At 49.8% G+C, this 12,508-nt stretch overlaps 1 protein-coding gene across 2 annotated transcripts in view; it reads left to right on the forward strand.

Moving 5' to 3' along the window:
- The window catches only part of VAV2 (vav guanine nucleotide exchange factor 2), a 120,269-nt gene that overhangs the window by 73,887 nt on the left and 33,874 nt on the right, over positions 1-12,508 (forward strand). For both annotated transcript variants that reach the window (XM_057371540.1, XM_057371539.1), the window contains exon 3: positions 1,852-1,910. In XM_057371540.1, the coding sequence (XP_057227523.1) occupies positions 1,852-1,910 (59 nt within the window). The remainder of the gene's footprint in view (positions 1-1,851; positions 1,911-12,508) is intronic.

Raw genomic sequence — 12,508 nt, forward strand, 5'->3', positions numbered from 1 at the left:
GATGGGATCAGGGGTGCTTGTGCTGCTCTGTGGGTTTGTAAGAGCCCAGGTCCTGCCTGGCCTGATGGACACCAGAGCCAGGAATCCTTTTGTAAATAAGGAGCTGTTTCACCGTGGAGAAACGAAACACAGTTCAGCAAACACTAAAGGGCTGATTTACTTTTAAGAACGTTGTTTAATCCCGTTGAAATTGAGAGGATTATTTATCCTTAAACCCGTGCTTAAGCACTTCCCTGGCTGGGGGCTGCGCTCTGTGAGGAGCTGGCCTTGCTCCTTGCAGGAGTTATTGGTGGAAAAATCCCTCTTAAATATTACTGTTCAGCCTTCTGGGGGTGCTTCAAGGAGGTTTTTTTGTACCTGATCCCCTAAACTGGGTCTCTTGGATTTGGGATCCTCTCTGTCTGGAGCCAGGGCTTTGATGTGCCAGGATGTGCAGAGCTGGGGGCTGTTCAGGATGAGAGAACAAAGGGAATTTTGTTGGGGAGRAGGAGAACAGGGAGCTTTTCTCTTAAATTTCCCTGGAAGTCAAACCCTGCCGTGGGACTGTCTGATTCATAAACRGGATTTTTCCTTCAGAAGGCTAAAAATAGAGCATGGAAGGGACTCATTCCATCGGTCTGGGACATCCCTGGGATTATTTTCAGCCCCCTGGAGCAGTGCTGTGTGTTCCAATGGGTCTCCAGTCTCTGTGCCCTGCCTGGGCYCGCTGTTTCAGGTGCCACTCGTGATGTTCTGTGCTGGGATGAGCCCTGGAGCCTTTCAGGGATGTTCTGTTCCCATTTCCCATATGGGAATCACCCACTGAAAAAAAAAAAAAGTGGCAATTTTTTGGTTGCTGCCCCAGCTTTGTGTCCACACATGGGGCACCAGCAGCTCACAGCCAGGCTGGAATTCATGGGAAATTAAATTTAAAAGGAGAGGGATGGAGGCTGCAAAAGCATGAGGGAGAAGGGAGGGTTTGGAGCAGAATCTGCCACAGCAGGATGAGTTCAGGCTCTTGGGGAATCTCCTGGGTGCTCCCCCAAACCTGTGTGCTCCCCTCCCAGTGCACTGCAAAGCAGTCCCAAAATAATAATAAATTTAGGTTTTCACTCCAGCATTGAAATGGTGAATATGAACAAAAGTAAAACACAATTTGTATCTACAAGGGACTGAAACCCATTCTTTGTTCCTCTTCGCTGAAAATTCCCCGTAGCAATTAAAGCTTCCATCAAAAATGGGAGTTTTTCTGGGAAAAAAAAAAAAAAAAAGAAAAGAAAACCAACAAAAAACTGGTGGTTTTATTGCTCCTGATTGCAAGGCTGAGGAGAATATTTTGGTGTTGAATCACTCCTGGCTGTTTCCTGCCAGAGAAGGGCGATGGTCTGTGCTCACCTCTGACAAACCRATGATGCATCTTCATTGAATGGAGAGAAGTCAGAGCCCTTCAGCCTTGGCAAGTTTGCCTCAATAAGATCATTTTGTGTGAGGAGAGGCACGAAAGGAGTTGTAATCCTTTTGTAATAAAATAAAAAGTGAGAGGGTTTTTCTCAGCGCCTCTTAGCGTCGCGTGAWAGCTGTCAGGGCAGGTCTGGGCTGATTAAAGGAGTGCAGGGATGGAGTTTCCTCGGATGAAGATGTTCAATAATATACTCTTAGCTGAGGGTTAAATGATTTTCGTGCTCAGTGGTGGAACCAAAAGCAGCTTTRGCACTGGCAGTGTCCTCCCAGCCCTGGGGGTGACATTGTGACACTGATGGGGGGCACAGCTTTAATTTCAGGGGGAATTCAGTTCCAAACACCTCCTTGGGCTCCCCCAAACCTTCCTGTGTCCTCAGTAAGCACAGCAGCATCTTTTTCTCTCATTTCCAGGTGATCTCGGCAGTATCCAGGCTCTCCTTCCACAGCATTGCTCAAACCAAAGGAATTAGGTAAGATCCTGTCCATTTGATGATTTAAAATCACATTTCTCTCCCTCCCTCTCCACATTCCTCGTGTTGAATCATCACATAGGAGCTGCATAATGGGGTTTAACAGACACCAGGGGTGCCTTTGGGATGTAGAAAGGATACTGAAAGCACCTTTCAGGCTGCTGGGGGATAGTTTGAGATGGAATAAGTGAAGCTGTGATGAATTGTGTGCRCTGTCTCTGCTGGGCAGGGCAGCACACAAAACACAAGAGAGTTTTGGTGTCTCTTGCTGGAGGTTTTGCTCAGGTTCAGGGGGTTCCCAGGAGCTGTGGCATCACCCCAGTGTCCCCAGGTGGCCWCTCTGCCATTAATAACCAGGAAATGTCCCCATGGCTCTGTCACAGRCAGGAGTGCCCTGGCACCAGGGTGGGCTGGCTCCTCCTCATTCGCTCAGGGAGCAGTGGGGAAGGAATTAAACCCCGCAGACAGCTCCCATTAAACAGAGCTGTTCCCCTGCTCTTTGTTCAAAATTGCCTTGCCATTGTTTCCTCCTTAGCGTGCATTTGTGTCATTAATTTGGGAACAGCTCATTAGGGCCACGGCTATAACTGGGATGAGTTCGCAGCCTAAATTACCTTTCCCTGTTTTTTTTCGGGGGGGGAGAGTGTGTTTTCACCCCCCAGCTGTAAAAAACACTTGATTTTCCCCCCTGCTGCTGCTCTGGGTGGGATCTGTGGTGCATCCCAAGCCRGGATGAAGGGATGCAATCCCTGGATGGGGTCCCTGCCCCATTTCCAGCCCTGCCACCYATCCCCAGCACCCCCTGCCACCATTCCCGCTGTGGGAACATATTTTCCCTGCCTCGATTGCAGCGAAATTGCTGGAGGGGAACAGCTTTTCACGTGTAAAACCAGCTCGGAGCTTTCCCATCTGTTAAACTCGGATCTGACAGATCCGGGCAGGGCTGGGGAGGGAGCAGGGGGTGAGGTTTTGGGGGTAAAGATGGGCTGGAATTTAAGGGCTGTTTGCTGTGGTGATGGTCCTCAGTCCTGGAGGAGCCTGCCGTGATTTTTGTTTGAAGGGAGAAGAAAATCCGAGGATTTTGGGGAGAGGGAGCAGTGGGGGATTCGCAGCACAAACTGCAGTGGGGTTAGGCTTTGGGACATCACTGACAGGGGTTCCAGGGTGTCACCCTGCTGGATCCAGCCCGGAGGGTGAAGGAGCTGCCATCCCCTGGGAAGGTTTTGGCTGCCATCCCTGGGAAGGTTTTGGCTGCCATCCCCTGGGAAGGTTTTGGCTGAGCCTCTGTTGGTTCTGCTGAGGGTTGGGCATCGCTGGGATCCAGGGACGAGGCAAGCTTTGCTATTCCTGCGGCTCTGTGGCTTTTCCTCGTTCATTTTACAGCTGGCATTTACAGTTCCCACTAAAATCCTTTATCTTGGAAGCCTTTGGCACYGTAATTACACAAGAATAGCTCAGAGCTTAGCGAGCCTTTGCTCCTAACTCCGTTTTGCTGTGCATTAACCCTGTTTCTCCTCCCCTCTGCCAGCTCTGCAGGAACACAAAATTCTGTCACTCCTTTAGATGGAAAATAGAACAGACTAGACCAGAAATGAATCTATAATTCCAAAAAATACCCTCCTGGGAGTGTCCCCTCCCACCTCGCTGTCCCCTGCAGCACAGAGCCCTGRTTTTGTCCAGTTCTGCATCTCCTTTCCCTTAAATTAGGCGATTTCTTGAATCCTGTCAGTGGCAGAAATGAATCCCAGATGAATTAATCTGAATTAATGTAATCTCGTGGGGGCCAGCAGCAGCTCTGGCTCCCTGAAGGGACTGCTCACATCAGCCACTGCTGCCCCTCAGCTCATTGGGGTCCCCAAGAATGGTTGGGGTCCATTCTCTTCCCTCTCCCAGTGAAGATCCTTCCATTGGAAGTGAGAAAATTCTTGTTGGCTTAGGCACAGCACTGCAAACCATGGGAAATGCAGTGAAATTCGGATTGTGTGTGGATTGCATGGTCTGCAGCCCCACAGCACAAACCTAGCTCTGCTCCAATCCCTGTTTTAGGGTCTGAGAATCAGGATCACGCAAATTAAGAGTGAAATAAATCCCAAAGCCTATTACTTGCCCTTAAATAAGTTTCGTGGCGTGTAGAAAAATAAAAATCAATCTCGTGTGCTGTTCAGTGAAACAAAAAAAAAAAAAAAAATCACTCTTTCTGTCTTAATAATTTCTGGCTACATAGAGCTTGGCAGAGGAGCCCTGTTTCCCAGAGATAGCTATCAGGATAGCTCTGTGGAGATGACAGAGTGTTTCTTCCAAGAAACAAGCAGCAAAACAGCACAGAGCCTGGTCCTGGATGTGGTGTTTTGTTTGCAATGTGTTTAATGTGCAGCAGCTGTAGGGAACAGGCTCTCTGTTGATGGGATAGGGATTTTTTTGTGGGATTTCCATCCCTTCTGCTGTCCCAAAGGGTTGTACATAGGGATAAAGAGCAGATCCTCGTGTGCAGCATCGCCCAGGAGAGGAGATTCATTTAATTGTTGTTGGTTTTCATCCTTCCCTCCACTCTTTCTGGAGGGCTGTCAGCACTTTCAGGGAGAGGTTTCCCCTTGCTCTGTGCCCATCCCTGGCTGCTCTTGAACAAGGAGCTTTTATTCCTCAGCCAGGATTTTCCCCACCTCTCTGATTCCATTACCCCAATCCCACTCTGGCACTCCAGCCCAGCCTGGAGGATTCTGCAGCAGCCTGGGCTTGGCACAGGAATGCCATGCAAAGCTTCTCCTGTGCTTTGGAGAGTGAATTTTCATTCCCTTTCCCAGTTTTCCCTCCAAGCTTTCTCGAGCAAGCTCAGCTCTCTGGAGGACAATGAGACTTCTTGTTGCAGGTCCCAATAAACCAGGATTATAATTATTTTCTTAAAGCTTTTTTTTTCCCCTTTAAGACTTTCCTACCACAGCCATGAATGTTCCCTGGTGTCCTCTGGGCTCCATCATCCACCTTGTGCCCCCTCATGAATGTGATCCCTGAGCAGAGGAGGGGACATTTGTTTATCCATCCCCCTGAGAGAGATGTTGTTTCTGGAAGCAGAGTTTTGCAGGCAAAGCAGGAGATTAAGGAATATTGGCTCGTGCTGCCTGTGTGCATTTTTAATGTGTGCACAGCTGAGAACAGGAAGGGATTTGCACCTTCAAAGGCCCTGATAGAGGCCCAAAATCTGAGGGAATCCTTTCTGTATGGACTGAAGCTCGCAGTGACTCCCTTCAGAAGGCACCACAGTTGATAAAASAGAGTTAAAACTGTTTGCAAATGGGCAGGAAGGTGAGTCCTGGCTGTCAGAGGAGGTTTTATCTCATGGAGTGATGGTGATGATTTGGCTGTGAAGGACACAGGGATGAGTTTTCCCCATCCTGGGGCCAAGGCAGGACCCTTTTGGGTCAGTTGGRAGAAAAAGTGATCAGATCCAGTGGGAKTGGGTGCCAGGGTGCCCATGGGCATCAGAGCCATCCTGTGTCCATTTTTTTTGGTTGCCCAGGGAAGCTGTGGGTGCTCCATCCCTGGAAGTGCTCCAGGCCAGGCTGGATGGGGCTCTGAGCACCCTGACTCTGTGGAAGTTGTTTTAGGGAGATTGGAATGAGCTGATCCKTCTGATCCCTCACAAACCATTCCAGSATTGTGTGAATTCCCTCATCTCCACAGTGAGAGGAGAGGAGAAAAGCTCAACCCTGGGATTAGCCCAGGCTGGGGGCACCTCCAGGCACCCGAGTGAGCAGCAGCATCTCCCTTCTGCCCAGGTGAAACACCAAACCAGCCTGCTGGGCTGGAAATGAGGATTCTGCAGCGTTATCAGCCCTGAGTTCCTGTGCTTCACAGCTTGCCAATAAAATCAGGATGTGTGGAGGGGGGAAAAAGGGAGGAGGGATGGGAAGGGAGAGTCCGAGCAGCATTCCTGGCAGGAGGTGCCCCTACCCCGCAAAACTTTCATGCCTTTGCTGCCAGTGGGTGATCAGAAAATTCCTCAGTGATGCAGCCACCRGGTCAGAATTAAACCAGGAGTTTTGTCCAGGTTTCATGACTTTAATCCCTTTCCCCATCTRTGATGTGGGGGTGTGAAGGGGGCTGTGTGCTCCCACCAGCAAACCCCACTCGTGGCAGGAGATGTGGTGGCTCAGGGATAAGTTTTCCCTATCCTGGGACCAAGGCAGGACCCTTTTGGGTCAGTTGGAAGAAAAACCGATCAGATCCAGTGGGAGTGGGTGCCAGGGTGCCCATGGGCATCAGAGCCATCCTGTGTCCAGCTCCTGATCTGGTGCTGATCAGGAGCTCCCCTTGCTGTCCTGAAGGAGAGAAGGGAGATGGGGGAAATCTTTTATGGGATTTGCAAGGATTCCCCAGCGGGCTGGAGGCTCCCTGCAGGTCAGATTTGGTCGGGAGTCCAGCAGGGTGTGAAAATGGCAAACAATTAAAGGCGCTAACAATTAAATCCTCAAGTSTCTTCTGCTGAGGAGGTTATTAGGGACTTCTTCTCCTTCAGGCTGGTTTTACAAGGGCTGCTTTATTCCCTGCCAGCGGCTCTCTGGAATTGAGCTCTGCCCATTATCCTTTTACTGCCGTTGTGTTTGCCTCGTTCRCACTTTAAGTGTTGCTGTAAAATGGATGGGGAAGGCTGAAAGAGGATCTGGGAATAGGAACAGCTCTCCTGGAACTGGGACCAGTCCTGGAATTGGGACCAGTCCTGGGACTGGCCAGCAGCACAAATCCAGAGAGSCTCAGCACAAACATCACCAGGTGGAGGTGGATTTTTGCAAAACCTTCCTTAGGAACGACCACGAGGCTCCTCCATTTGCTGATAAGCAGAATGCTTGGCTGAAAAGCAGCTCTGAAAACGTTCCTAACACATTTATTTTGGCAAGTCTGCATCCTCACAGAGAGCCTGAAAAAAAAAATAAATCCCTGACATGTTTTCCTGCTTTTGGAGGCTGGGGGGATGCCGAGGTTACCCCGGTGAGCATCTGCTCCTGAAGCAAAGGCAGCTTCTCCATCCTCCTCCCCAGCAGCAGCTCTGCAGAGTGGAGATGCAGCTCTGGTGAGCTCAGCTCTGCTGGCTGGGCTCGAGTGGGGCTTGCAGGGCTTTGGGGACACCTGCTTTGTCACTGCTCCCCACCTGCTTTGTCACTGCTTGCCACCTGCTTTGTCACTGCTCCCCACCTGCTTTGTCACTGCTCGCCAGCTTTGCCCATTCTGTGCATCCCTCAGTGCCCTCCTGTATCTCTGTCCACCTGTGAGACCTTTCCAGCTCCTCTGATTGTCTCCCCAAAATGCAGCTCTTGCCCAAGGATTGCTCCAAAAAAGAGTTTCAGGCTCAGCTGGTCCAAAATAAGGGATTTGGGAAGCTTCCAGCAGTGGAGGATGGGGACACTGCCATGGGAGAGGGGGACACTTGGATGCTCTGGGACAAACCAGGTCTCTGCAGCTCACTGGGAAGGGATTCCTGGTGGTTTTTGGAATGTTTGGATCTGGTTTGGATCTGGTTTGGATCAGGTTTGTGCTGCACAGTTGGGCCCCTCCTGGCTGGGCTGTGCTGGTGGTGCTTCCATAACAGCAGTCCTGGGGCTGGCCCAGAATCAGGCAGAAAAGTCCATTTAGGTAATTATTTATTTTTATTGGCACACGTTTCATAGGATGGCAGCTGCTCAGGTAGAGAAGAAAAACTCAGAGCACTGAAAGATCYCCTTGTGCTGCTTTGCTGCGAGTTAAAAATGGGGATTTCAGGATTTCTGGTGTTTCCAAAGCCAGGCAGTTGCTGCTGTTGGATGGGATGTTTCCCAGGTCTTTACTGGGACAATTATTCCCTGAAATAATGGTTGGTTGTGCTGTTACCCCACAGAGTTTGGATTCTTTTCCTCCTTTTCTCTTCAAGAAAAAAGACATTTCTGGATTCCCCTTTTGATTTTATCCATCTGTTCTCATCAGTGTGGAGCTGAAGTGAGGAGAAAATCATCCCTCCTGCGAGAGAGAGAGAGAGAGAGATTGGTGCACCAGCGCTTTTTAAAAACGCGATAATGTGTGGAAACATAAAATTATACGAGCTGTTATTTTCTTGTCTTCTAATCTCCAGAAATGCTCGGTTCAGATGGGAGCTGAGGATAAAGCAGGGCCTGCAGCTCACCCTTGGGCGCTGACACTGCGCCGAGCGCTCTCCTGCAAAAATCATCAGCAGCAGCATCATCATCATCTTTATGGTGTTATCTGCTGATGGAACTCGCTCTTTTCCCCGCTGCATTTCCATCAGAATTAATCTTGTGAGGATTCCTGYGAGTTCCAGACCACAAATAAGAGCAAACCAGTAATTTTTCAGAGGAGATGTCTAAAATTTGGCGCCGCGTGAGGTGCTTCTTTCCAGAGATGAGTAATGCAAAGCGACAGTGTGATTTTAATTAAGTTCAGCAGCTTTTGGTATGCTCTGATGTGCCTTGTTCTGCACGGGGAGAATTGGTTCTATTCTGCTTTATAGAAATGGATTTGGGGGCTTTAATAGCGTGGTTTTATCTCGTAGTATTTGATCAAAATTATTCTCTGGTGCTGCTCCCGCTTCAAATTTGGGAACCAAAGCTTGGAGGTGCTGCCTGGGTTGAGGGCAGGTCACCTCTTTGCTGGTCCCTCTCAGCTCACAGCCACCTCTTGGTGAATTATCTGCCTAAAAATCTCCCTAATTCCAGAAGCTGATGAGGGAGGCATTTTCACTGGTGGGCAAAAGTCTTGGAAAAATGCCTGGTTTTCTTTGGGCAGCTCCAGGAGCGCTCGTGATGCTGCTCCCAGAGTTCCAGAACTGGAGACTGACAGCCCATGCTCGCCCTYCTGGAGWAAAAAAGGAGGAAAAAAGAAAAGGGGAAGGTTGGAGCTGTCGAAATGATGAGCTGCAAACAGCCAAAATCTGAGATTTTGGGATTGAAGTGCATTAAACCTCAACAGTGGGACAGAAGGACTTTTCTGGGAGCATGGGAGATGGAAACTGCCATSGAGAGCACAGCCTGAGCCCAAAATCCTGGTGAAATCAGTGTCCTGTGGATTTTCTGGGCATTGCCACGATGATTCCTTCAGAACTGGGATATCTGTGCATCCACCAGAGGAGCTGGGATGTCCTAAAAAGTGTAATTCCACACGATGGAAATGTTTTTCTTCCACATTTCTTCCACATTTAATTCCAGAGGGATTAAACAGAGCTCTGTCCATCCCAGCAGAGCTGCAGAAGCTCTGGGATGTCCTAAAAGGTGTAATTCCAGACCATGGAAATGTTTTTCTTCCACATTCCAGGCCAGGGGGATTAAACAGAGCCCTGTCCATCCCAGCAGAGCTGCAGAAGCTCCTCTGTGCCAGCTTGAGGCTCTGCTCCTGCCCATTCCTGGAGAAATCCTCGCAGAAGGGACGGCAGATGGGAGCAGCTCAGGTTTCCCGGGTGTCACACGCTCCACCTGCTTTTTAAAACACTCAAGTGTTATCCCTGGCCTTAGGAAAGCAGGGGGAGATTATCCTGCTGGTGCTGGGAGGCTGGGATCATCCTCCAGAGAGGGATAAATCACCTCCTTCACACTCCTGAGGGGGTTTGCACCAGTCAGGAAAACTTCCTGGAGGATGTGCCTGGCAAACCATCTCCACTGAGAGCAGCCCCAGGTGGGAATTGGGGATGGAGAGCCCTGAGTGGGACATTTCCTCCCTTTCTGCTTCTCACCAGGCTTGCTGTTCACAGGGCTGGTGTTTAACCCCCAAAATGGGAGTGAAGACTGGAAAAACGGTAAATAAATGGTAAATAAATGGTAAATAAACCATGCCAGGTCTTCCTTGCTCTGTCCCACGTGGATTTGAGGCCAAGATGCTGCTGTTGAAAATGGCCAGGCTGAAGCTGCCCCATCCCTGACCCTCTGCTCTCTGCAGAGGTGAAGAGCTGGGCCRAGGCACTTCAAATGCTGAAATACGCTCATAAATAAATCATCCTCGCTGTTTATGGCTGTTAGAATTGCWGCCTACCTGGCTCTTCCCACTAAATAATTCAGAGGAAAGAGCAGCCAGGCAGTGCTGAGAGATTCCCTGTGCAGGGCTGGGTGGTGAGGAGGCGGCGTGGGAGGGATSGTGGGGCAGCCTGAGAGCAAGGGAGGGCTGTTTTTTGGTTTTTTTTTTGCGTGAGGTGCTTCATGAAATATGAATTGATTGTCCCCTGGTGATGAGCTGTGGCTGTGGCTCTGCTGTGTTTTCAGGGAGCTCTGTGCTGTGTTTTCAGCGAGCTCTGTGCTCTGTGAGGCCCAAAAAGCAGCCAAAATGTTTTGTAAGATCAAGGAGGTGCTCGTATGACATTTCAGGAGCCATCACCTGCTGCCTGTCCTGCCCTCCAGAGGAGCAGCTCCCTCTAAACTCCACCACAAATTGCTCGGGCTTCCCTTCCCTTTCCTCCTCTCAAACAAACACATTGGATCGATCCCTCTTCCCTTCTCTGATCTCCGTGGAGTGCTGGGGGGTTTGTCTGTGGAAGAGTCTACTCTGGGAGCTTTATTATCTCCAAGAGCCCGTTCCAGCTCTGTTTGATGTCACTGGGAGCTTTTGCTTTTCATCTGAGCGGGCTCAAGCACGGGCAGGGGAGGATGAATGGCTCAGCAGGTGGTTCTGTGTGGTGGTGGAGTGAAAAAGGCTGGTGCTTAGCTAAAGATATGAAATAAGAGACACTTTCAAATGAATTTTAATAAACTGRGATCGCTGTGAACCTGTTGGGCTTTCTGCAGACTCAAAACACTCATTGCTGTTGGGCATTCCCAGCTACGGCTTTTGAGAAGTTGCAGCGTGCCTGGAGTTCTGTAGGAATTTCCCAGGGAATCAGGAGCTTTTAAACCTCTTGAATTACAACATTTTTACTCGTTTTACCAAAAGAAATAACACAGGGGTTGGTCCCAAACAAGGTGTTTGCTGTTGGGGAGCTCATGGCTGGGGAAGGCGCAGCACCATCGCYCTCCTGGATGGAGATTCTGCTCCCTGCATGGATGGGGACAAGAGGATGGTCTGTGGGGAGGAAAATTCTCAGCAAAACCCCCGTGCTTGTGAGAAATAGTGGGTTAAAAGATCACCCAGATGACTTTTCTTTTCTCTTGAGCTGCCTCGATGGGGATCTGGTGGGCTGGGAGTGAGAGCAGAGCTCTCCTTCCCCAGTCTTCCCCACCACATCGAATCCATTTCTGCAGCCAGCCCAGGTGTGTTCAGTGATAAAAAACAGCCTAAATGGATGGATAAGGGAGCTGATTGGGGGATATTTTAAATAGTGGCTGTTAGCAGAGCTAAATTAAATTGTGTTATTGCACTTGGAACTTTTGGGGAAGAGCAACGGATGGACAAAGGGAAAACCCAAGGTTTGGTCCCAAACGCTGCCTTTCAGCTGTAGATTTTGGATGGTCCATTTAGTAAGGCTCACCTCCTCCCTCTGATTGCATTCTCTGAGTCCTTCTCTCATCATTAGCTGATTGAAGGGACACAGGTTATTAATTCCTCCCSTGCCCTGACTTTCACTCCATTCCCAGCGGTCAAGGTGAAGCTGGGAGGGCCAGCAGAGCTGCACCCCYGTGAAACTCTCATTAGAAAAGATTTTTCTCCCTTTGCTGCCTCTTTGTCTTACACAGGGGGTTGTACTCCAGGAACCAATTACACYTCAAGCCCACATTTTATGCCTGGAAATGTGTCCGTGCGATTTTAATATTCTTTATGTCTCATTTACTCCTTTCTCTCTCTGGCGTGGGGAAGGAAATAACCARAGATTAAGAGGCACGTAAAAGCAAAGAGGTCATGCCTCGTGGTGGATTTCTTTTTATTGTTTTTGTRGAAAGTGGTGTTTGAACAGAGGTCACCTCTGAGTTCTGCTTTCTCWCCAGAGCTTTCCATCCCTTTCTTCCTCCCTCCTGTGTCCCCACTTTCCTCGTGGCCACACCACAGCTGGACACCCTTGGGTGCTCTCTGTGGCAGAGGCAGGGCAGCTGTGAGAGCTGCTGGAGCATGGAATTGTCCTGTTTTTCCCCYCTGGTTGGGGTTTTAATTGAGCTCRCTGCAGCTCTCAGCACTTTCTCAAAATTCTCAGTCTGGAGCTGCCGGCCCAAGGAAAAGTGAAGAGTAGCAGGGGAGAGGAAGCAAATTAATGCCAGCGAAAGGATCCAAAAATAGCAAATTTGGGGTCTAGCCAGGCCATGTATKAAATGTTTCAGGAGAGGCAATCACTCATGGGCAGGGAGGGTGGCAGGGAAGAGGAGGAAGTTGCTTTTGAAGGCAGTTGGAGGTTCATGAGCACTCAGCTTTGCTCCTCCACACCCCAATGTCCCATCCTTGTGTTCACAGAGCCCCATCTGCCTTCTCCAGGCTGCCCAGGAGGGATGGACACAGCTGCCCCTCTGTCCCCTCCATGTCCCCCTGCTGGGGCTGGATTGAGGTTTGCTGTACCCATGGGGACCCCCAGCTCAGGGCAAGGTGCATCCAGCCCCAGCAGAGCACAGCCCACCCTGGCTCTGTGCCAGCAATAATACGTGGGGTTTAATTAAAACAGTATTTTTCATCTCCTTCATGCGTTATTTGGTTATTGCTGCAGAACGAGCCAA

Source organism: Malurus melanocephalus, unplaced genomic scaffold (genome assembly GCF_030028575.1).
Source record: "Malurus melanocephalus ecotype Western Australia unplaced genomic scaffold, MMel_1.1 scaffold_149, whole genome shotgun sequence".
Lineage (NCBI taxonomy): Eukaryota > Metazoa > Chordata > Aves > Passeriformes > Maluridae > Malurus > Malurus melanocephalus.